The sequence below is a fragment of the Nannospalax galili genome, unplaced genomic scaffold (genome assembly GCF_000622305.1).
Source record: "Nannospalax galili isolate Female #2095 unplaced genomic scaffold, S.galili_v1.0 scaffold44, whole genome shotgun sequence".
NCBI lineage: Eukaryota > Metazoa > Chordata > Mammalia > Rodentia > Spalacidae > Nannospalax > Nannospalax galili.
In genome coordinates, this window is record NW_008355789.1 from 1,124,843 (window position 1) to 1,146,965 (window position 22,123).

Below are 22,123 nucleotides of genomic sequence, written 5' to 3' on the forward strand. Positions count from 1 at the left end.
AGCTACCATGTGGGTGCTGGGATTTGAACACAGGTCCTCTGCAAGAGCAGCCAGTGCTCTCAACCACTGAGTCATTTCTCCAGCCCCACTAAGACGACTTTTTAAAAAATATTTTATTTATTATTTTTATTTTATGTGTACAAGTGTATTGCCTGAATGTATATGAGAGCACCTGTGTCGTGCAATGCCTGTAGAGGCTAGAAGAGGGCTCCCTTCTAGCCCTCTCAGTCCCCTGGAACTGGAGTTACAAATGGTTGTTAGCTGCCATGTGGTGACTGGGAATTGAACCTGGGTCCTCTGAAAAAGCAGTCAGTGCTCTTAACCACTGAGCCATCTCTCCAGCCCCACCCACTAAGAAGACTTTTGACTGTGGTTGGCAAACTTACTCTGGGTTTGGCTTTGCAATTGATTCTTTTTTATTTGCCCCTTTTCTTCTTTTTTCCTTAAGACAGGGTCTCACTGTGTAGTCTTGACTAGCCTGGAACTCACTATGTAGACCAAACTGGCCTTGAACTCAGAGATCCACCTGTCTTTGTTTTCTGAGTGGTGAGATTAAAGTTATGTTCTATCATCTGGGTGTGGTGGCACACGCTTTTAATCCCAGCACTTGGGAGGCAGAAGCAGGTGGATCTCTGTGAATTCAAGGTCAGCCTGGTCTACATAGTGAGTTCCAGGACAGCTGGGGCTACAGGGAGACCCTGTCTCAAAAAAGACCAAAAAAAAAAGGTATGCACTACCATGCCCAGTTTTATAACTGATTGTTGAAATTACACTGAACTTTATTTTTAGGAACACAGTCCAATAAAAACAAAAGAAAAAACCTTTCTAAATAGTAATTATATATAATAATGAAATAATGGAATATTCAGAAATAATCCCAAACATGATATTGATAGAATGATTATAATTCTCTAAGCTACACTAAATAACATGCTTATAGATTATGTCAATTCTTAGGCATTTTTTGCATATATATGTGTTATGTATGCTTGTATACTTGTATCCATGCATGTGGGCACATATGTGTGAAGGACCAAGGCTGATATAGGGTGTCTTCCTCCACCTTATTCATTGAGATAGGGTCTCTCAACTGAACCCAGAGCTCACTGATATGGCGAGGCTAGCTAGGCAGATGGCTCTGGAGATTCCCTGTCTCTACTTACTGAGCGCTAGTATTACAGGCAGGCCACCTCGCTCATTCAGCATCAAAAATTAGGTTCTCGGTATCCAAAACTCTGGTCCTCACACTTGCACAGTAAGTATTTTATTCCATGAGCCATCTTCCCGGCCCTCTTCTAGACATTATTAAATGACAATATTAAAACAAAAAGGAGACCATGAGGCAGGGTATGGTGGCACACGCCTTTAATCCCAGCACTTGGGAGGCAGAAGCAGGTGGATCTCTCTGAGTTCAAGGCCAGCCTGGTCCACAGAGTAAGTTCCAGGCCAGCTGGAGCTACAGGGAGACCCTGTCTCAAAAAGACCACACACACAAAAAAAGGAGACCATGAAACAGTTTCATACAATGATTATGCCAACTATATGAGCAACTTTAAATGTGTTTTAAAGATAGGAGGATCTAGAGTAATGGCTAGATATTTTTCTAGAATTAAAGCAAGAAGATAAGAAAATATAAAACATCAGTAAATTATCAACTCAAGAATAGAAAGAGAATATCTTGGTCTTCACATTTCCCTTCAGTCATGCCTGCATGCCTTTCAAAACATCAGGTGAGAGAGGCAAAGTGTTTCGCAGGAACCTGGGGAGTAAACTGCCTCAGATGCTTTCCCAATGTGCACAGGGCAGGGTCTTACATGGCACCCTCACTAAGGACCATGAGTTCAAATGGTTACAGCTATGACTGGCTAGAACAATTTCCTCAGAAAGAGACACACACTCAAGTTAGAACTCACTTCAGCTTCTCAGGTGAGGATCTGCTTTAGCATGTGACCATCTACCTATGAACATTTTCAATCTATGCCAGATGGGGATGGAGACTGGCCAGGAACAGTTACTGTAGGCCAGGAACTTACCCCAACATCGTCATCGCTCTGCAACAGCTGAGAGTGTCCAAAGAGGCGCCTCTTCAGGATGGGCTCAACTAGCGTAAGGTACACCATGTACAGAAGTAGAAGGCCCAGAATAGAGAGATAGATTATAATGGTAACCTGGAGGATATGGAAAAGAAGTCATGTCTCAAGCCAAGAAGTGAGACGTCTGTGTGATGACAGCGTCACAATGAAGGCTGGCACAGCACAGCACACAACATTTCTATACCAGCAAGAGCCCAACATAAGAGACTAACTCTTCACCAAATTGTTATTTAAAGGAAAAGAGGTTCTGTAGGTCATCACCTACTCCTCATCACTCATCACCTTGGCTAGCACAGTTGGTTTCTTTTTCAACTGAATACAGTGTCCCAGATTCGGCAGTATGGCCGCCAAAACAACCTAAAGGAATCTGACAGAAATGTAACTCAGGGGACTCCAACAGAATACTTTTTTAGATCAATGTAGGTCTACAAAAATACTTGTTAGGCCAGTGATTTTCTTGGGATATTAATTCATATGCTAATCAAAAGTACAGCACCCACTCTAATGGCTACAACAAAACAGAAAATACCAATGGTGTGGGGAGGTTGAACCCCCGTATAGTGATGACAAAGTGGTACAACCACTACGGTAAACTATCTGGCCATCTCTTGAACAAACATAAACATCTCTTGGGAATTTTCCCAAGAGAAAAAGAAACATATATCCACACAAAGATATTCATGACAGTTTCATTCACAATATAAATCGGGGGAATAATCCAAATATTCATAAACTAAGAAACAGTCATGTAATGGAATACTATTTAGTGCGTGTGAGTGTGTGTGAGCGCGTGCTTCACCTTGATAGTGACAGAGCTTCTTTCTTCATATTTGCATTCACAGCGTAAACAGTACGCCTCTACGTCAGGCCCCCGCACAGGCATGGGCTCCACAACATGAAGGCAATCACTGAAAAAGCAAGGATAAAGTGCTGCTGAAGCCTGGCTTGCTATACTAATGTCACTGATCAAAACTTTCCTGAGGGGCCAGAGAGATGGCTCAGCAGTTAAGAGCACTGACTGCTCTCACAGAGAACCCAGATTCAGTTCTCAGCACCCACATGGCAGCTAGCAACTGTCCAATTCCCATTCCAGGGGATCCAATGCCCTCTTCTGGCCCCTGTGGGTTTGTATGCACGTAGTACACTAGCATACATTAAAAAAAAAAAAACAACAACAAAAAACCTCTTTCCTGAAACTCAGAATAAACAAAGTGAAGTCATTTCCTCTTTCAGTATTAGCATTTTGTTTTTGTTTTTTTTTTAATTCAGTGTATGGAGCTGGAGAGATGGTCCAGTGGTTAAGAGCACTTGCTACTCTTCCAGAGAACTCTGGTTTGGTTCCCAGCACCCACAAGGCAATGAACAACTATCTGTAACTCCAGTTCCAGAGTATCTGACCCCCTCTTCTGACCTCTGCAGGCATTGCACAACATGGGTGCATTTACATACATGCAGGCAATACACTCATACACATAAAATAAAAATTTTAAAAAGATTTATTGTTTGTTTTATGTGTATGTGTGTGTGCCTAAGTGTATGTATGTGCTCCATGAGCTTACAGGCAGTGTGAGCCACCATGCGAGCTGGGAACTGAACCCGAGTCCTCTAGAAGAGCAGCATGTGCTCAACCACTGAGCCATCTCCACAGGCCCATTTTAGTAATATTTAACAATCTAAGCTGTTTAAAGACACAGTAGTAGCTGTCTTTATCCAGATTGTTATTGCTAAGAGTTTCAAATGCCCTGGAAAATCCCAAATGGAGTATTAAAAAAACAAACAAACAAAAAAAAAAACAAACAACCTACCACCGGGTGTGGTGGCACACGCCTTTAATCCCAGCACTTGGGAGGCAGAGGCAGGCGGATCTCTGTGAGTTCGAGGCCAACCTGGTCTACATAGTAAGTTCCAGGACAGCTGGGGCTACAGGGAGACCCCGTCTCAAAAAGACCAAAAAAACCCACAAAAAAACACCTACCTAACAAAACAAATTCAGACATAGTTATCAAGTGAAAATGTTTTAAATGGCTTAAAGTGACATGAGACATTATTAAATATAAGGCTATCGCTTCTATGAATTAATATATTTTAAGTGGTTTCTATTTGTGCACGTGTGTGTGGGGGTGTATGTGCACCTCTGTGTGTGTGCACATGCCCATGCAGAGGCCAGAAAAAGATATTGAGTATCCTGCTCTGTCAACTCTCCCCTTATTTCCTTGAGATGGGTCTCACTGAATCTGGAGCTAGGCTGGCAGCCGGCAAGCTCCAGTAGTCCTCCTGTCTCCATTCTTACAGTGCTGGGGTTATGGTACACATGGCCACAGCTGTCTTTTCATGTAGGTGCTGAGGATTTGAACTGAGGTCCTCATGCTCGCACAGAAAACATCCTTACCCACTTAATTAACATCCCAATTAATGTAATTTTTAACTGTCATAGTGTGGCATATGAATGGCTTATCACATTTAACAGGGGTAAATTCTTTTTTAAAAAATATATTTTTAAAATTTTTTATGTGTATGAGTGTATTGCCTGCACATATGTAAGTGCACCAGTGTCATGTGATGCCCATGAAGGTCAGAGGGTGTCAGATCCCCTGGAACTGGAGTTACGAATGGTTGTTAGTCACCATGAGGGAGCTGGGAATCAAACTCAGGTCCTCTGCAAAAGCAGTCAAGTGCTCTTAACCACTGAGCCATCTTTTCAGCCCCTGGGAAATAATTACTTTCTAATGAACAAGACTACTGAAAAAAAAAAGTAGGACTATAAAAGTATTTTAAAATGAAAAATGAAGAAATATATAAAAATAAGGTACTGATGGTTTATAAAAAAAAAAAAAGCATTGCTACCAAAAATATCTTTTCTCAGAATCTGTCGGTTCTAAGAAATAAATGACTACTCTCCTCAGCTATAGCCTCTTACTCTGATCACCTTCAGCAAAAGCAGGCAAAGCAGGCAAAGCCTTCCTGTCCTCCACCAGCTGATGGGCACTCTGACTCCATTTGCAATTGTGCACATGCACACGGACATGTGTTTGTGTGTGTCTCTTCCTCATTCTCTCACTTTGTCATGCAAGTGCAGCAAGTACTTTGCCCAGGGAGCAATCTCCCCAGTCCCTTGCTTCCATTTTGGTCTGTCTTCATGAGTTGCTGCTGGCAGCCTCAAGAATCCTAGGATAGCAGCTGGTCTTATCCCAGCCATTCTTCTTGGGGGCGCTCAATGTTCTAAGTTGATTCCATCTTTGACTGACCAAAATGTACTTTTTTAAAGCTGGAAGTGGTAGCACACGCCTTTGATCTCAGCACTCAGGAGGTAGAGGCAGGTGGAGCTCTGTGAGTATGAGGTCAGTCTGGTCTACATAGAGAGTGAGTTCCAGGCTAGCCAGGGCTACATAGTGAGACCTTGTCTCAAAAAACAACCAAACCAAAACAATAAAAGGCTTGGCATGATGGAGCACAAAGGTCAGCCTGAGTTCTGGGCCAGCTGTGGCTACTAGGGAAACCCTGTCTCGAGACAGAAAGAAGGAAGGGAGAGAGGGAGAGAGGGAGAGATAGAAGGACGGAGGGAAGAAATAGTTACAGAGGCCTAAAGCAGGAGGAAGCCTGGTTCTGACAAGGCAGTCATAAACAGAGCTAGATGGAGAAATGGCTCTATTTTTAGGAAATGCCTCCCCCTAGTGCCCAAAGGAAGAAAGGATCAGTTATGAACTGTATCCCAAACACAAACCAGAGAACTACTCTAACTTTTCTTGTTTTTAATCAGACAGTACAAGTCAATGGCGAATGATGCTGACAACTAGACAAAATGAGAAATAGAAAACAGAGGTAAAGGATACTTAGTGGCTCACAGATACCTGGGGTCTCAGGAAGCTGTAACATCCTGGTGGAACATAATTTGCCTGTCTTTCCACAGCCAGTAAAAAACTTCCATTGTGCCAGGTGTGGTGGCACACGTGTACCTTTAGTCCCAACACTCAGGAGGCAGAGACAGGTGGATCTCTGTGAGTTCAAGGCCAGCCTGGCCTACATAATGGCAAGTTCTAGGCAAGCTAGGGCTATTATAAGGAGACCATGTCTGAAAAAGACCAAAAAAAAAAAAAAAAAGCCCACAAAGAATAAAGTTAGTGAAGGTATTAGTGTCAAACAATTGGAAAGTGACTCCAATAATAAACATTATTACATTCTATTATGGATAAGAAAACTGACTGGGGGCTGAAGAGATGGCTTAGTAGCTAAGAGCACTGGCTGCTCTTGCAGAGGACCCAGGTTCAATTCCCAGTCACCACATGGCAGCTAACAACCATTTATAACTTCAGTTCCAGGGGATCTGAGCCCTGTTCTAGCCTCTATAGGCATTGCACAACACAGGTGTGCTCACATACAATGTAGGCAATACACTCACACATAAAATAAAAATACTTTTTTTTTTTGGTCTTTTTGAGACAGAGTCTCCCTGTAGCCCCAGCTGTCCTGGAACTCACTATGTAGACCAGGCTGGCCTTGAACTCACAGAGATCTGCCGCCTCTGCCTCCTAAGTGCTGGGACTACAGGCGTGCACCACCACGCCCAGTTAAATAAAAAAATATTTTAAAAAAGAAAGCTGATTGTAAGTGTTCAGTAACTTTGTAAAATTTATAAATAACTTAAAAGATTTATTTGAGGGCTGGGAATACTGCTCAATGGTACACTGCTAGCCTAGCATTTAAAAGCCCTGGATTTGACACAACAACAACAACAAAAAATGAGCTTGCCTGTATCATATAAAGTAACTTGCTGGTACAAAACCCATAAAATATATATAACCCAATCACTCTGTAGTATAAAATCTTTTCAGGTGGAACACAGAGGTTCATAAAGAGATCATAAGAACACACCAGACTGAACCTAATGCATATCATGGGAGTAGTCAACAATGAATGGCCTCAGAGACACCAACTGTGCTCAAAGCCTCCTCCTTTGCAGCTGTCAGTGTGGAATGTTGTGACTGAATGAGTTGCATTTTGCTTCTAGCTTGCTGCTGACTACAGAGCTGTGAATCAGGTACATGTGAAAGTACCTATCCTTTGGTACCTATCATTGGAACATTCTCCCTTGATTCCTGCATGGCAGTCTCCCACTGTGGTTGTAAAACATCACAGTCCCACAGGAAGGAGCATGTGCATCCTGCTGTATAATGCAGTGGCTTTCAAACTGTGTCATGGCACACGTAAAAAAAGCTGCCATCTGTAAAGCCTCTGGGAAAAAAATAAGAAGGCTGGCTAGTCAGTCAGGATTCCAGTCATTACAGGCCTATCTGATTGCCTAAGGGCTAAAGGGATCACTATCTTACCATTATTTATAACCTGTTCACTCATATCAAATGAGAAATTCTGACACACATATTTCATTTGTATTCACTACTAACCCTTCTGACACTTTAAAATATATTTGACAATGTATCATCAAAACTTATAAATTGTGGCTGGAAGTAGAGGCAAGAGGATCAAGAATTTGAAACTAGCCAGGCATGCTGGTACACACCTTTAATCCTAAAAGAGGCAGGTGGATCTCTGTGTGTTTGAGGCCAGTCTGGTTCCAGGCCAGCCAGAGCTACATAGTATACAAAAAAGAAAAAAGAAATTGAAGCCTTCCTGCCTGGAGTGTATAGCAAGTTCCAGAGGCTAATTTGGGCTGCACAGGAAGACCCTGTTTCCAAAAACCAAAACCCAAACAACAAAAGCAATTCCTTCTCCCATAAGTTTTTTACTCTCTCATAAGTTGTAAAAATTATAAACTAGGGTCTCCAGGGTCTCCAGCACCCTCTTCTGGCATCCACTGACAAACTCTTCTGACATCCATGGGCACCCCCACACATGTGCATGCACATACACACACATAAATCTTTACATACTTTAAAAATTATAAGCAAGATAAAGGAGGCTTAGCTTACTTTCATTAAAAAGCAAGAGGGATTAATGTCTCAGATCAGAATTGAAGGGGTCACAAGAAAGTAGTTATGGGTTCTTTAGGTACCACAAACCCAGTCCAATTCCCATATGAAACCTTCCCAACCTAGGGCTTAACTGTTTTCCTTTAGGTTTGTATCAGGCACTCAGAGTCTTATTCTCACTGTTTCAAATAGAAAGAGAATTTGACATTTTTGCTTAAAAAGATGATATATTGTATGAATACTCTAGTCTAACAACAACCACAGAAAGACATTTGACAGGTAATTTGTTGATTCAGAGTACTTACCAGTCTTTTTGAGATATGTTCTTATTATAAATATGTCCAGGATTCTCTTTATAGGGAGGACAGATACATTTACATCTGACATCCTCAAAATTCTGTAACCAAAATAAAACAGTCTAACTTGTTTACAGTTCAGCATTAGTTTTTTGAAATTTTATTATTTTTATTTTATGGTATGAGTATATTGCCTGCATGTATGTGACTGCACCTGTGTCATGCAATGCCAGCAGAAGTCAGAAGAGGGCCCCCTGGAACTGGAGTTAAGGACAGTTCTTAGCCGCCATGTGGGTGCTGGGAATTGAACCCAGGTCCTCTGCAAGAGCAATCAGTGCTCTTAACTGCTGAGCCATCTCTCCAGCACCAAGCATTAATATTTTTTAAAACTACACACCCTTGTCCGGGTGTGGTGGCTCTTGCCTTTAATCCCAGCACTCAGGAGGCAGAGGCAGGTGGATCTCTATGAGTTCAAGGCCAGCCTGGTCTACACAGTGAGTTCCAGGACAGCTGGGGCTACAGGGAGACCCTGTCTCAAAAAGACCAAACAAACAAACAAACAAAAACAAACAAACAAAAAACTACATACATACCCTGAGCATTCTCTGTCAAATATTCTGACCATCCTAAAACTTTAATTTTGAGAGACAGTTTCTAAATCCCTAAGTCCTGATCTGTGGTTTACTAAACACATTTATGGGTCACATGACAATCAGATTGTGTTATCACCTATTTGCCAGGAGAGTGATACATCATTGACAGATAACTGGGCCTACAAGCAGAAATACTAATTACAAAAGGGTTGGGGAGAATCAAACTAAAAATTATTTGCAAGCAAGTCACAATTCTAGGCTGGGAGTGTAGCTCAGCACTACAGCATGTGCTTTTAAAACACAGGCCAATTAGATCCCCAACACAACAAAAGGGAAAAAAAGTAACAATCATAATTTTGTCCTTTCTCTTTTGGGGAGAAAGGCACTGGGCATGGGGACAGGAGGAGATTTAGGGGCAGAGTCCTAGCTAGAAGGGAAGTCCATAGGGGAAGTAGCTTGACTCTAGTTGAGCTGTCAAAGGAAACTGTTTCTACTCCCTGTTGTCAGAGCATAACTAGAAGCAAGGCAAGTTTTACCAAGCAGAGGAAGAGGTGACTAAGTACTGGATGACAGAGAGGATGTGTCCTCAGCAAAGAGGGATTTGTTTGAGAAGGCAGTGGCTCATTAGTCCCCAGAGAGCCAAGCCCACTGCTCCTATGTACAATGAAATGTCTGGCAGAGCTGTTGATAGCTCATATACTTAGTTAGCAACCACTTAGTATGTGTTTGCTCTGTGCCAGACCTTGTATTCCATGTGGTGGATTCAGATAAGCAAGAGACATGGCCTGTTTCCTGGAACAAATCCTATCAAGGGGAAACTGACAAATATACTAGTATGTCACCATCTACTGCATAAAATGGTGATGCATACATGTAGATGGTACCAGCAATATTCTGAAAGTCAGGAGACCTACTACGGTTCCTATTTCTGGTGACATCAGGAAGATTGTGAAAAAGAACCCGATCAAAAACATCTGCCTATTGTGATGTCTTTCTCAGCCCTTATAAAGATATTATAAAAACTCTTGTTTTAAAAAATGCAGTGTCACTGTTTTCCTATCACGCCATGAATTCCTTCTATTTTGCCCAATGAGTTTGTTCCTGAAGGAGGAAGCACGTATTCATGGGCCTGGGAAGCTCTAGGGACATCAGATAACACATGAGGGGATCCGAAGGGTGAAGACATGTGAAGAGGAAAAGGACACAACTTTGTCTCTCTCTCCTCTCCCGCTCTCCTCCCTCCCTCCCCCTCCCCCCCTCTCTTACCCAGCAAATAAGAGGAAGAGGGAAGGGCAAGGGGTGGGGGCAGTATCTAGCTGGTGAGACTCCCACCATGTCGAGGTGAGCCCTCACCTGGCGTCCTCCTGGGACTGTCGGTTGCCCCGACAGGTGAATCCCCACCATGGCAAGGGAATCAGTCCAGGGACAAGTTGAGGGGAGCTAGCCCGTAGTAGGGAAGTCTTCGGGGAGATGAGGCTGTCCCCCGCTGGGGTGGGGGCTTGGAAGCTGCTGAAGGCGGGGATGGGCTGGCCCTGCTCTGGGATGGAAGTTAAAAACTCCCAGGGCTGGAACGTCGGGGTAGGAACAGTCGGGCGGGCAGGAGGTGGAGGAGATGCGGTCCGGGCAAAGGGCGGGGGTTCCCAGCACGGGGTCGAACGGCCCGGCAGGCAGGGCGTCGGGCTGAGGGGCAGGGGGGTAGCCCCACTTCCGCCAGGCCGGAGGCAGGGGCGGAGCTCCTGTCAGAAGCGAGGCTGGCTGGACTCACCTTGGCGGCGTCTGTCAGCTGCACCAACAGCAGCACGGAGAGCGCCAGGCCCGACAGGCCGAGCACCGAGCCCAGCCGCAGCAGGCCTCCGCGCCACAAGCTCGCCATCGCGGGAGCGCAGCCCCCACCCCAGCGCCGAGCCCCGCGCCCGGCTCGGGATCCGGCTCGGGATCCTCCGCCCGCACTTCCGCCTGGGCCTGCGCGTCACCGGCCGCGCCGGGTCAGCTGGAGAGAGCCTCCGCCCCGGAAACGGTTCCGCGAGCGCAGGGCCCAAGGTGCGCGACCCCGGCGCCCCGTGGGCCTCCAGCGGCCCGGAACTCGCGGGTGGCGGCCGGGGCCTCGTGGAGCTGCGGGCGCTCTGGGCGGCCCGGCTCTCAGGTGGATACCCTGAGCTGCTGGTCCCCTGGCTCGGGACGACCCCCGGGAGCAGGCCCACTGGGGGCTGCAGCCGCAGGCCGAGGGAGCCGGATCTCCGGGAACTGCCCGGGCTCTTCCGTTGGCCGAGCGGAGCCGAGCATCCCCAGATCGGAAGCGGGCATGTCGAGGGTTGGGGGGTCATCTGCGCTTTGGTACTCACCTGCCCCGCGTGCGCCTGGCCTACACAGCTCCCCGCCCGGCTTCCAGCTCCCGCTGTGCGCGGCCCGCGTGGGTGTGGCCTCCTCTAGGGGCTGACCGCCCGGGTGCTGCCCCAGCTAGGAAGTGGGCCTCAGCAGAGAGGCTGGGCTGGCCCTGGTCAGGCTCCGGAAGATGTGGAATTGGCTAAAGGCAACATCCTCCGCCCAGGATTCCTGGAGGTGGGGAATCGGGGCTCCGCTCCAGCGAAGCAGAGCCTATTTAAGCCAACTAAGTCAGAACGCCGAGAGCGCTAACCCGACTCCAGTGGGTGTCGTCGTCTGCAGGAATTTTAGGGCACCCTGGAGAGGACACGGTGCCTCCCATTAAAACCCTTTTTTTTTTCTTTCACGTAGTGGAGACCCAGGCGGGTAGTGGAAGTATGGATACAGCGCGCTCCTCGCAACCTTTAGGGATTTGCTGAATGGCATTGGGGAATAACTTCCTTTCTCTGGGCCTCCTAGATGTTGGCTCAAAAAGAAGTGATTGAACGAGAATTTCAGAATTTGTTCCCATGATACCCATAATGTTTTTCCCCGCGAAACAAATATTAAAAGTGGTCTTTTCATAGTTGGTGAAAATGTTTTAACAAACGGGTAGAATCTTCTCAGTATTTTTCTGTCTTGTGATTCTTGATGCTAAGCTAGAACCTAACAAGGTGCTGTTGCATCGAATATATTTAGCTCTTTTTAGTGCCAAATGGCAAGTGACACCCAGCCAGAGCGAAATCAACAGGATACCTTCTCACCAGTTTCCTGTGAGAATTACAAGTCCAAGAGGGATTCTTCAGGGCAGAGGACTATCAGGAGATGCCCTGGGTCAAGTGTCTGGCTGAGACACTGTGAATCTGATTGCTAAACGCTGATTTAGTGGCAAATTTGGATCCGTTCATGGCTGTCTAGATCTCGCATCTATAGGGAATGCTCGCTGTTCAGCTGAAGCCTGGAAAACCTCTGCCTCCTTCAAAATTGTTTTCAGAGCCTTGGTGAGGGCAGAGAGGCCTAGAGGAACTACAGCAGAGCTTTAGTCTGCTGGGGTGTTTGTGACACGGCCTCAGTGTTGCTGGTATCAAACTTGTGGGTGTGGCCATGCCAGAAGAAGCACATCACTGAGGACAGGCTTAGAGAGTTCTTAAGCCTTGCCAAATCTCTAGTCATTCTCTTGTTTCCTATGCCTGCCTGAAGATGTGAGAGCTTAGCCTCTGCTCCTACTCCAGCCACCTCTGCAGCCGTGCCTCCCTGCCTTGATGGACTCGTGCCCCTTTGGAACTGTAAGCTAAATAAACGCTTTCTTTTATAAGTACCCTTGGTCATGGTGTTTCTATCACAGCAACAGAAAGTGATACATATGATAGCTTTATAGTTGTACTGTTTATATCTAGGACTTGTCTTGGTGTCCACTTTCCTCTGCCTGTTTTCCTTGTTTCTCTGTAGGTTTTTGTACTCCAGTTTTTTAATTTATGAGTGTTTTGCTTACGTGTATGTTCATCAGGTACCTGTGGAGGCCAGAAGAGGGCACTGAATTCCTTGGAACTGGAGTCATAATATCTTGGTCCTCTGCAAGAGCAGCCAGTGCTTTAACCGCTGAGCCATCTCTCCAGCCCTACTCCAACTCTTTTGCCATGCCTAGAGCTTTGCGCATATGCCAGGCAAGTTACCACCAAGCTCCATCCTTAGCCCCTACTCCATTCCTCTTGAGTAACAGTTCTAGGTGTATCCTAGGTCCAAAACAGTTTCCTTGTGGGGTTATGTTTAGAAAAGAAAGAGCCTGCCGGGTGTGGTGGTGCACGCCTCCCAGGCAGGTGGATCTCTTGAGTTCAAGGCCAGCCTTGTCTACACAGAGTTACAAGTCAGCTAGGGTTTCAAGAAGACCCTATCTCCAAAAGAACAAAAAAAGAAAAGAGACTTCTCTAAATTTAAAGAAGTTGGGGTTAGGAAGCGTGACTGTATATTTGGAGCTAATGTATCTAGGACCAAGGCTTTGCCATTTGTCTGCTGTCCCCATAATTTATCCCCTCTGATAAATTACTTCTTTGTATGCCCCCCTTTAAAATTGTGTGTGTGTGTGTTTGTGTGTGTCTGCATATGAACATCATTCATGCGCAGGTCAGAGGACAACTTGGAGGAGTTGATTCTATCCCACGCTGTGAGTCCCAGAGATCAAACTCAGGCCATCAGGCCTGGCAATAGGTACCTTTACCTGCTGAGCCATCTCACTGGCCCCCTGCCTCTTATTCCTCTACCTCATCCTCTCTGACCTACCCAGCACCTGCCAGGCCACACCAGTTCAAAACAAGAGTCATGCGCAGCATTAATGATGAATACTTTCCTCGAATTGTGCCTGCAGTGGTTATGGCAAGAGACATACAAGTCTTCCTCTGTTTCCTACATGTTCTGAAAACACCCTAAAGGAGCTGTCTACTTTATCATGTGCACCTGCCAATATGGCCTGTTTCATCCCCCTTCGTGAGATTTTCTGCTCTCTAATGCCTGTAAAGCCACATAAATGTGCCTTACCATGCTATCACTGGCTAGGGCCCACTATAGTATCAGCAGTCTATGGACCCAGAACATCATCTGTGTTCTAGAGCTGCTGCTACCACTGTAGCTGCTGTTACTGGGTTCCTAAAATTGCAAGTTTGGTACCAGAGTAGGGAGACAGTTTTTAGTTTCAGAGAGTTCAATAACTCTTATGATAGTTATGAGAACAGTCCCTCTTCTTTGTCCACTAATATTTTCAGATTAAATACTACATTAATCATTGCAATGGCACTCTGTCCTCCTGGAATGACTTGGCCATTATCATGTTGAAATCAGAGCAGCTGTTGGTGATCACCTGCTCCAGGGTGATGGGAGGGTCATCAGACCTCACCTCAAGAGCTCTGGGCTGGAGAGATGGCTCAGAGGTTAAAGGTGCTGACTGCTCTTGCAGAGGACCTGGGTTTGATCCCCAGCACCCACATGGTGACTAACAACCATTCACAACTCCAGTTCCAGGGGATCTGACATTGTCTTCCACCTCAAAGTCCGATCATACACTCCTGTCCCTTCCCCGCTGCCAGCTGCACACAATTCTGCCTCAGCTGCATGTAGTTTGGGGGCAGCATTACAGAAAAAAAAAAAAAAAAAAAAAAAATAGGTGGTGGTTGACTAGGATTGAAATTCCAGTGACACAGCTTTCAGGAGTCATCACTCATGCTGGGGTGAGATGCCTGAACAAGGAAAGGTGCCTAAATTTACTGTCTATCTTTCCTTTAAAATTTTTTATAACTTTATTGCAATTCTGCAAATGATGATTATGTGTATGTGACACAAATGGTGTTATGATCTATGTATGCAGTGTGAATGGATCACATCAAGCTAATTATCCCATTACCTCAAATACACAAAAATACATTGTTTTTCATGGTGAGAACACTTGAAATTTATTCTTAGCAATTCTGAACTATATATCATTGTGTACAGTCACAATGCTTGCAATGTATGTCAAGAAACTTGTTCCTGTGGCCGAAGAGATGCTGCCTGCTCTTACAGAGGACCCAGGTTTGATTCCCAGCACCTTCATGGCTGCTAACAACTGTCCATAACTACAGTTCCAGGGGATCAGACACCTTCTGACCTCCACAGGCATCGCACAATAAGGGTTCACGTACATACATGCAGGCAATACACTCATACACACAGAATGGAAATAAAATATATTTTTAAAAAGAAACATGTTCCCATTTCATTGAAACTGTGACTTTTGATTAGCATCTCTTCATTCCTTCCATGTGGAGCCTCTGGTAATCAGCAATCTACTCTCTGATTCTATGAATGTGATTGCTTTAGATTCTACATGTAGGTAGGATTATATAGTATTTGTACCTATCATACTTAACATAAGTCTTTTAGGGCAGCACTTTCTTGTCCAGCACACTTCCCTTTAAACCACATCCTCTTATTTGTAGGGCATAATTTCTCTGCGGATGTTCTCCCCCCCCCCCCTTTTTTTTTTTTGTCTTTTTGAGACAGGGTCTCCCTGTAGCCCCAGCTGTCCTGGAACTCACTATATAGACCAGGCTGGCCTTGAACTCACAGAGTTCTGCCTCCTGAGTGCTGGGATTAAAGGCGTGTGCCACCACGCCCGGCTGTTTTCTTAGTTGTCTATGTTCGGTATTTCAGTCTTTGTTTTTGTCTTTTGTGTTTGAAGCTTTTCTTAAATGACTAGAAATGTTTGGGTGTTCAGTCTTTTCTAAGAAGGAAGCATTACAAAGTCAGCAGATCTGGAGATAACAGCTAGAGTTCAGGAACAAAATGCTTGCCTCCTATGCACAAGCCTGAGTGTGATCCCCAGCACTACAAAATTAGAGGATACAGTGCAGCATTTTTATTTTGGGGGGTGAGAATTGAAACAGTCTCACTCTGTAGCTCTGGCTGACTTGGAATTCACTATATAAACCAGGCTGAACACATTGTGGCGATTCTCATGCCTCTGCCTGCTCAGTATAGGGTTTATAGTCCTGGAGCCCAGCAACTATTTATATTTTTATTTATTATTTTATGTGTATGAGTGTATTGCCTGCATGTATGTGAGTGCACCCGTGCCATGCAATGCTGCGGAGGTCAGAAGAGGGCTTTGGATTTCCCTGGAACAGGAGTTAAGGATGGTTCAGAGCCGCCATGTGGCAGGTCCTGACTGCAAGAGCAGTCAGTGCTCTTAACTGTTGAACCATCTCTCCAGCCCCCTCAGCTACTATTTAAAAAATGCACTCCTGGTATATGAAAATAAAATAATCAGCTACAACCAAATGACAGACAGAAAATAGTGTATCTGAATATATCATACTCGAAAGGGTAATTATTTTGTGATACTTTGGCCTTTTAGTTGAGAGAGAGAGAGAGAGAGAGAGAAATACCTAAATACATATGAATGATTCCATAAAATGAGACTTTCTTGCTGTGGGTGTTTTTCAAAGAAAAATTCTAAAGTACCTTGTATGTTGATCAAGAAATCTCCAGATGCCGGGATGGAAAGATGACTCGGAGGTTAAGGGGACTGACTGCTCTTGCAGAGGACCTGGGTTTGGTTCTCAGCATTGTAATCCCATTTGGCAGCTAACAATCACCTATAATTCCAGTTCTAGGAGATTCAATAAACTCTTCTGACCTCTGCAAGCACTGCATGCACAGGTGTACTTACATACATATAGTCAAAACACTCATGCACATAAAATATAAATAAAATTAAAAAAAAGAAATCTTGGGGGCTGGAGAGATGGCTCAGTGGTTAAGAACACTGGTTGTTCTTGCAGAAGACCCAGGTTTGAATCCCAGCACCTACATGACAGCTAACAACTGTCCGTAACTCCAGTTCCAGGGGATCCTACAGCCTCTCTGTCCTCTGCGGGCATTGCACAACACGGGTGCACTTACCTACACGTAGGCAATACACGCATACACATAAAATAAAAATAATAAATATGAAAAAAAAATCTCCAAATGTTAGAAGTATTTTCTCTAGAAAAGAGAGGTACGTTTCTCCGGGGGAAAGTTCTCAAAACTTCTGGTAGCCAGTATGCATCCAAGTATTTGTTAAGCACTTCAGTGTCGAACACTGTCCTGAGTACTAGAGTACAACAGTGAACAAACAGACAAAACTGTATGTGGCAGGTATGGTAGTAAATTACACAGTATTTAAGTGTTGGACTGAAATAACAGTGACCAGGGAAAAGGAATGGATGAGTACAGGTGCTGCTGAGGGGGATGTGGTAGTGTGGCACTGCTGGTTGATTCAACCACAGACTGTCCTTGTATATGAAGATTTGATGACTACCAAAGTACTGTACATGTATTATCTCATTTCACATTGTGAGTTCAGTACTATTGCTTCTGTTTTACAGACTACAAAGCCAAGCTCAATGAGGCTCACAAATTTATCCAAATCTGTAATAGAGGACTGAAGGACTAGCAGCAGTTGAGGAACTGAAAACCATAAAGCCACATGTCTAGAAGGCCACAAAATTGAAATGATGCAATTAGATTGGGCCTGGGCTCCTCCACCTTCCAGGTTGGAACCCTGACAGACAGACTGTGAGGCAAGCACACAGAGGGGAAAATTTCACTTTATTGTTACATCAGTGTCACACATTAACCCAATACAGCCAGAAACAGAGCAGATAAAAGTGCCAATGCAGAGAGGCCTGACCACAGAAGAAGGGAGGAATCCCGTTCATCTCCTCCATGTCCCTGGCCTGAAATGGTATTTCTACTATACAGAGTAAGAGCAGCTGGAATACCAGGTAATCCAGTCTATAAATGCTCTCAGCTAAGAATTAGAAAAATCTAGTAGTAAGGTGTGCAAAGCGAGAAAATAGAGAAGTCAGAACATATTCACTCTTGAAATTAGGCACAGAAATCAAAAGAATAAAAATATTTTTCAAACTTCCTGTATGTGAGATGGACATCTAATAAGGAATAAGGCAGGTCTGGTACTACTCCCTCCTGACTCACCTCAGAATTATGATGTGGTAGATACTTTCTCCCACAGCCTTAGATATGCTAGAATTTTCTGATTCTAGGAAGAACAAATTTACCTTCTGACTTTTCTAACCCCCAAAAGTAGAGCCAATGTTCCCTGTGAACATTAGAGATACAGAAGTTGTAAGAGTAATCAACTTGGCAGCATTGAAAAACTCAATGAACCTTGACTTTCTATAATTATCTTTAGGCATTTTTAGGTGTCTTTATCATGCCTGGGCTTAAAATTATTTGGTTAAAGAATTTAAGTGATTTGAATGTGCTGAGTGAATTATGACATGTGGAGTCCAGTTCACCCTAGTTGTTTCTATTCCCAAATTAGAAAATCCCTGATTTTCAGATGTAAGGAACACTAAAGGCCACCTAATTATCCCTATGCTATACAGTGCTAAACTCAAAAGGCCAGAATCAGTTCCATCTTTCTGGAACTTGAGACTTCCTGGTCTCACTGGGTCCACAGAAAATCCAAATAAGGGTAAAATAGAAGGAACCTGTAACATGCCTCCCTTGTAGCCAAGAATCAAGGCTTGGGGTAGAACTTTCAAGTAGGAAAATAAGGGGTGACATCTTTCAATTCTGTCCTAAGATAAGAAGCAGGCCAATGTGATGCTGTGGTAAGTAGGGGAGGAGTGCAGGGAGGCCTGAGTGGAAAGGAGCATGTACCTCCCAGGTAAGGCAACGGGACTAGCTGATGGGCAGGCTGAAAGCTGACGGTTCTGGGATCACCCTTGCTGATCTTCAGATGTAGCTACCCTACCATGGCTGAGCTGACAGGAAATGAGCCTAGGGAATGCCCCGCTGACAACTGACTGCCTAGTTGTACCAATGGGGGTCACCAAAATTCCTGATCTTTAGGGAGTTTTTCTAAGGTTAAAAACATTCAGGCTTCTGAAGAGTCATTTGCTGGGGACAGTGATTGAAAACTGGATAAGCGAGTTGGTGGTACCTGATAAGGTTCAGAGTTTGAACCTCAAGAACTACTGCTATGAACCAAGGGTAGACTTAGGAATATCTTGAGGGATACTCACAGTTGGTTCTTTTTCTGACTTACCCAAATACTTCTATGACTAAACTGAAGGAGAGATTCCATTATAGATAACTCTATGTCTAAGCTGACACTCTGGAGGTGGAGAGCTTAGAAAAACACACACACACACACACCCCCAAAAACCCCTGTAATTTCCTCAATCCACTTAGAAGGGTCAGGAAATACTGGGCACTTATTAAAGTTGTTCTTACTTCTTTCCTTGAACTGAGGGGTAGCCCAACTCCAACTCCCTGCCTGGAGGTTTCACTCCCTATTTCCATCCCAGGAAGGTTTTCCTAGGTAGGCCTCCCACTGACTGAGTGTACTTAGTTTCCTCCCTTTATTCTGGTCCTAGTTTGTGGGGGTCCCTCCCCCCCATTTCCTTTCCCTATTTGAATCTGTTAGACATGTACAAGATAGACAGAAATTCTGACTGGACCACAGGGTAACCAGTGTCTCATAATGGCAGATAATCAATGGTATCTCATAGATTAATATCCCTATTTGTGGTTTCTTTTTCCTCCTGTTTAAGTTCACAGTAAAAGACTGTCTCATCATTGTACCCTGTTTTTTGTTTCTCTTATTTTTTTGGTGTGGTGTTTGTCTATGATAATGTGTATGTACGTATGTGTGACTATATGTGTAGTCATGTACCTGTGCCAGAGAAGCATGTCGGCTGTTCTTTATCACCATCACTCTCCATTTTGTTCCTCTGAAGCAGGGTCTCTCACTGAACCTGGAGCTCTCTTATTTTTGCTTATGCTGGCAGCTAGAAAGTCCCAGTGATCCTCCTGTCTCCACTCCCTCAATCTGGAGTTACAGGTGTACATGGGACCATGACCAGCTTTTACATGGGTGCTGAGATCCAAACACAGCAAGTGCTCTTAACTGCCAAGCCACCTCTTTCTCTAGTGCTGGCGGTTGAATCCAGGGCCTTGTGCATGTTAGAGAAGTACTCTACTACTAAGCCACATCCTTTACCCATCCTTTTTTGCACTCTTACCTCTTAAGGGTTAGAAACATGAAGTAGCACAAGAGCCTTGGCTTCAAAGTCAGGTTTGAATTCTGAGTCCTTTCTACCACTGACTTATGTGAGTTTACACATTTCACTTGCCTATCTGCATGTTTAAAGGAAGATTTGGACTAGATGACCTCTCTGGGCTTTTCAAATCAATTCATACTGGAGAAATCAATGACTTCATTAGAAGAGATTCTGACTTCAAGACTTAAATTTCTATACCTCTTTAAAACAGTTGAAAGGAAGTAAACGATTCCTATTTATTGTACATTTAACTATCAAAAAAGAAGCAAGTGTTATTTCTAGAGAAATAGAACCTGGCAGCTCCTACGCTAGATTAATTAAAGCAAATTCTTGGAAGAAGCAGAGAAATAGGCCTCAAATAAGATCTGGCAGTGTCAAAAAGGATCTATAAATTAAATGTTCAAAGGAGTAAAAAACAATGGCTACAACCAGACAAGATCTCTAAGCACAGACTATAGTCTAGAAAGGTCTGAGTGGGAAGGAGCCCCTACAGATGCACTGGAGGGAAGGACTTGGTCCACAGCAAGTTGTTACTGCATTTGATTCAAACCCAGTTCTCAGTCTGTCAGCCTGGTGTGTGTGCACACATGCAGGCTTGCTGCAGGCTATAGTTATGCTTCTGAAGTGCTGAAATGAGAAAGAAATGTCAGAACTGAAAGCAAACTCAAAGGAGCTGAACTGAAGGCAAATATAACTCACAAAGATCTGCCTGTCTCTGCCTTACAAGTGCTAGAATTAAAGACATGGGCCACCATGTCTGGCACACACGTTCTTAAAAAGTGGATCATTTCTCCCACCATTCTGTGTGCTGTCATCACTGTTTATTCTAACGTGTAAACTACAGTTTTGTGGGACAATGAACTCTGGTTGTAGGGGAAGGGCAAGCTTCTAGTCTGACTGAAAGCTAAAGGCAGGATATAACCCTGCTGAGAACCCCACCAACTCATAACAGATGGATTTGACTTCACTGACCAATTTTAGTACTCACTTGTCTTCATTCAAAGAAACTGTCTCCACAAAAGGGACTTCTTCTTTATCTGTCTTCCCCATGATCAACCGGTGCTTATCCAAGTTTATGATACACTAAAACAAAGGAGGTTCTCTAGTGACTTGTCAGTGATCCTACTCTGAGTTCCCCATGTAAGAGGATCCCTGCCTCTGAGAGGAAATAGCAGGAAAAATGGAGCCAGTCCTACCTTCAGAGATCGAAGAGTCTGGAGACCAAGAGACAAGTTTTTCTCACTATCATCTAATAAAAACAACAAAAATAAGATTCAGTCATTACCATGTTGGCTTAGAAGTTAGCCCAACCATCATTAGGTTCATTCATCCTGTCTATCCATCCACCCAACCAGCCAACCACTCAGTTAAACAGCCAATAAACATCTGATGGACATCTGTTATTGAATAATTTTTCTCAAATCTTTATAGTTAAAAGAGGATAAGAGACAGAAACCCAAGAGTTTCTTACTCCAAAGGACAGAGGCCTTTGGTTTTAAAACTCAGGCATTTAGAATAGTCTAAAGTGGAATGCACAAAGAGAAGTATATAAGGAGAGGAAATGAGGCACTTACGGCAAAGGAGTAAGAGGATCTTGCCTTCACCATTAACTAGTTCGTGGAAAGCACTCGGGACATTTTCACTTGCACATAAAAAGTATGTTTTGGAGCGGGTGAGATGATCAGTGGGTTAGGACACTTGCTGCCTGATGACCTGAGTTTAATCCCTGGAATCCACAAGGTGGGAGAAAACTGACTCCTGAAAGTTGTTCTCTGACCTCCACACAAGCTTCCTCACAGAAACACAACACCCCCATCAACAAAAAAAATAAATGTAAAAAAGAGGCTCTTTTAAAAAATACTTTATTATTTTTATGGGTATAAGTATATTGCATGCATGTAGTGCACCCATGTTCATGCAATGCCCGAGATCAGAAGAGTGTGTCAGATCCCCTAGAATGGGAGTTATGAATGGTTGTTAGCTGCCATGTGTGTGCTGGGAACAGAACCCAGGTCCTCGGCAAGAGCAGACAGTGCTCTTAACCATTGAGCCATCTCTCCAGTCCCAAAAAGACAGTTTCTTGTGGCTTAGATGCACAATGGAATTTTTTCAGACATAAAGAATGAAGATATGTCATTTGTAGGAAAATGGATGCAACTGGAGATAATCATTGTAAGTAAATTAAGTCAGTCTCAGAAAGACATATACTGCGTATTTACTCTTTTTTGTGTGTCTTAGATTTCATAGAGATAC

General features: G+C 44.1%; 2 protein-coding genes across 6 annotated transcripts in view; both read right to left on the minus strand.

Annotated features, from left to right (window-relative positions):
* Positions 1-12,521, minus strand: part of Tmem9b (TMEM9 domain family member B) — a 20,163-nt gene extending 7,642 nt beyond the window's left edge. The window contains exons 1-4 of one of the 5 annotated variants that reach the window (XM_017803306.2): positions 11,249-12,520; positions 8,323-8,414; positions 2,893-3,001; positions 2,034-2,168 (exon numbers count right to left, since the gene is read on the minus strand). In XM_017803306.2, the coding sequence (XP_017658795.1) occupies positions 2,034-2,168; positions 2,893-2,976 (219 nt within the window). In that variant the 5' untranslated portion in view covers positions 2,977-3,001; positions 8,323-8,414; positions 11,249-12,520. Of the gene's footprint in view, positions 1-2,033; positions 2,169-2,892; positions 3,002-8,322; positions 8,415-10,259; positions 10,590-10,671; positions 10,882-11,248 lie in introns of those variants that run through there. The other 4 variants (XM_008853442.3, XM_008853443.3, XM_017803305.2 and 1 more) reach the window with 4 other exon arrangements.
* A 4,847-nt stretch (positions 12,522-17,368) lies between these two features.
* The window catches only part of Nrip3 (nuclear receptor interacting protein 3), a 41,843-nt gene continuing 37,088 nt past the window's right edge, over positions 17,369-22,123 (minus strand). Inside the window, exons 5-7 of the mRNA XM_008853445.3 lie at positions 21,067-21,119; positions 20,859-20,953; positions 17,369-20,497 (exon numbers count right to left, since the gene is read on the minus strand). Of these exons, the coding sequence (XP_008851667.1) occupies positions 20,482-20,497; positions 20,859-20,953; positions 21,067-21,119 (164 nt within the window). The 3' untranslated portion in view covers positions 17,369-20,481. The remainder of the gene's footprint in view (positions 20,498-20,858; positions 20,954-21,066; positions 21,120-22,123) is intronic.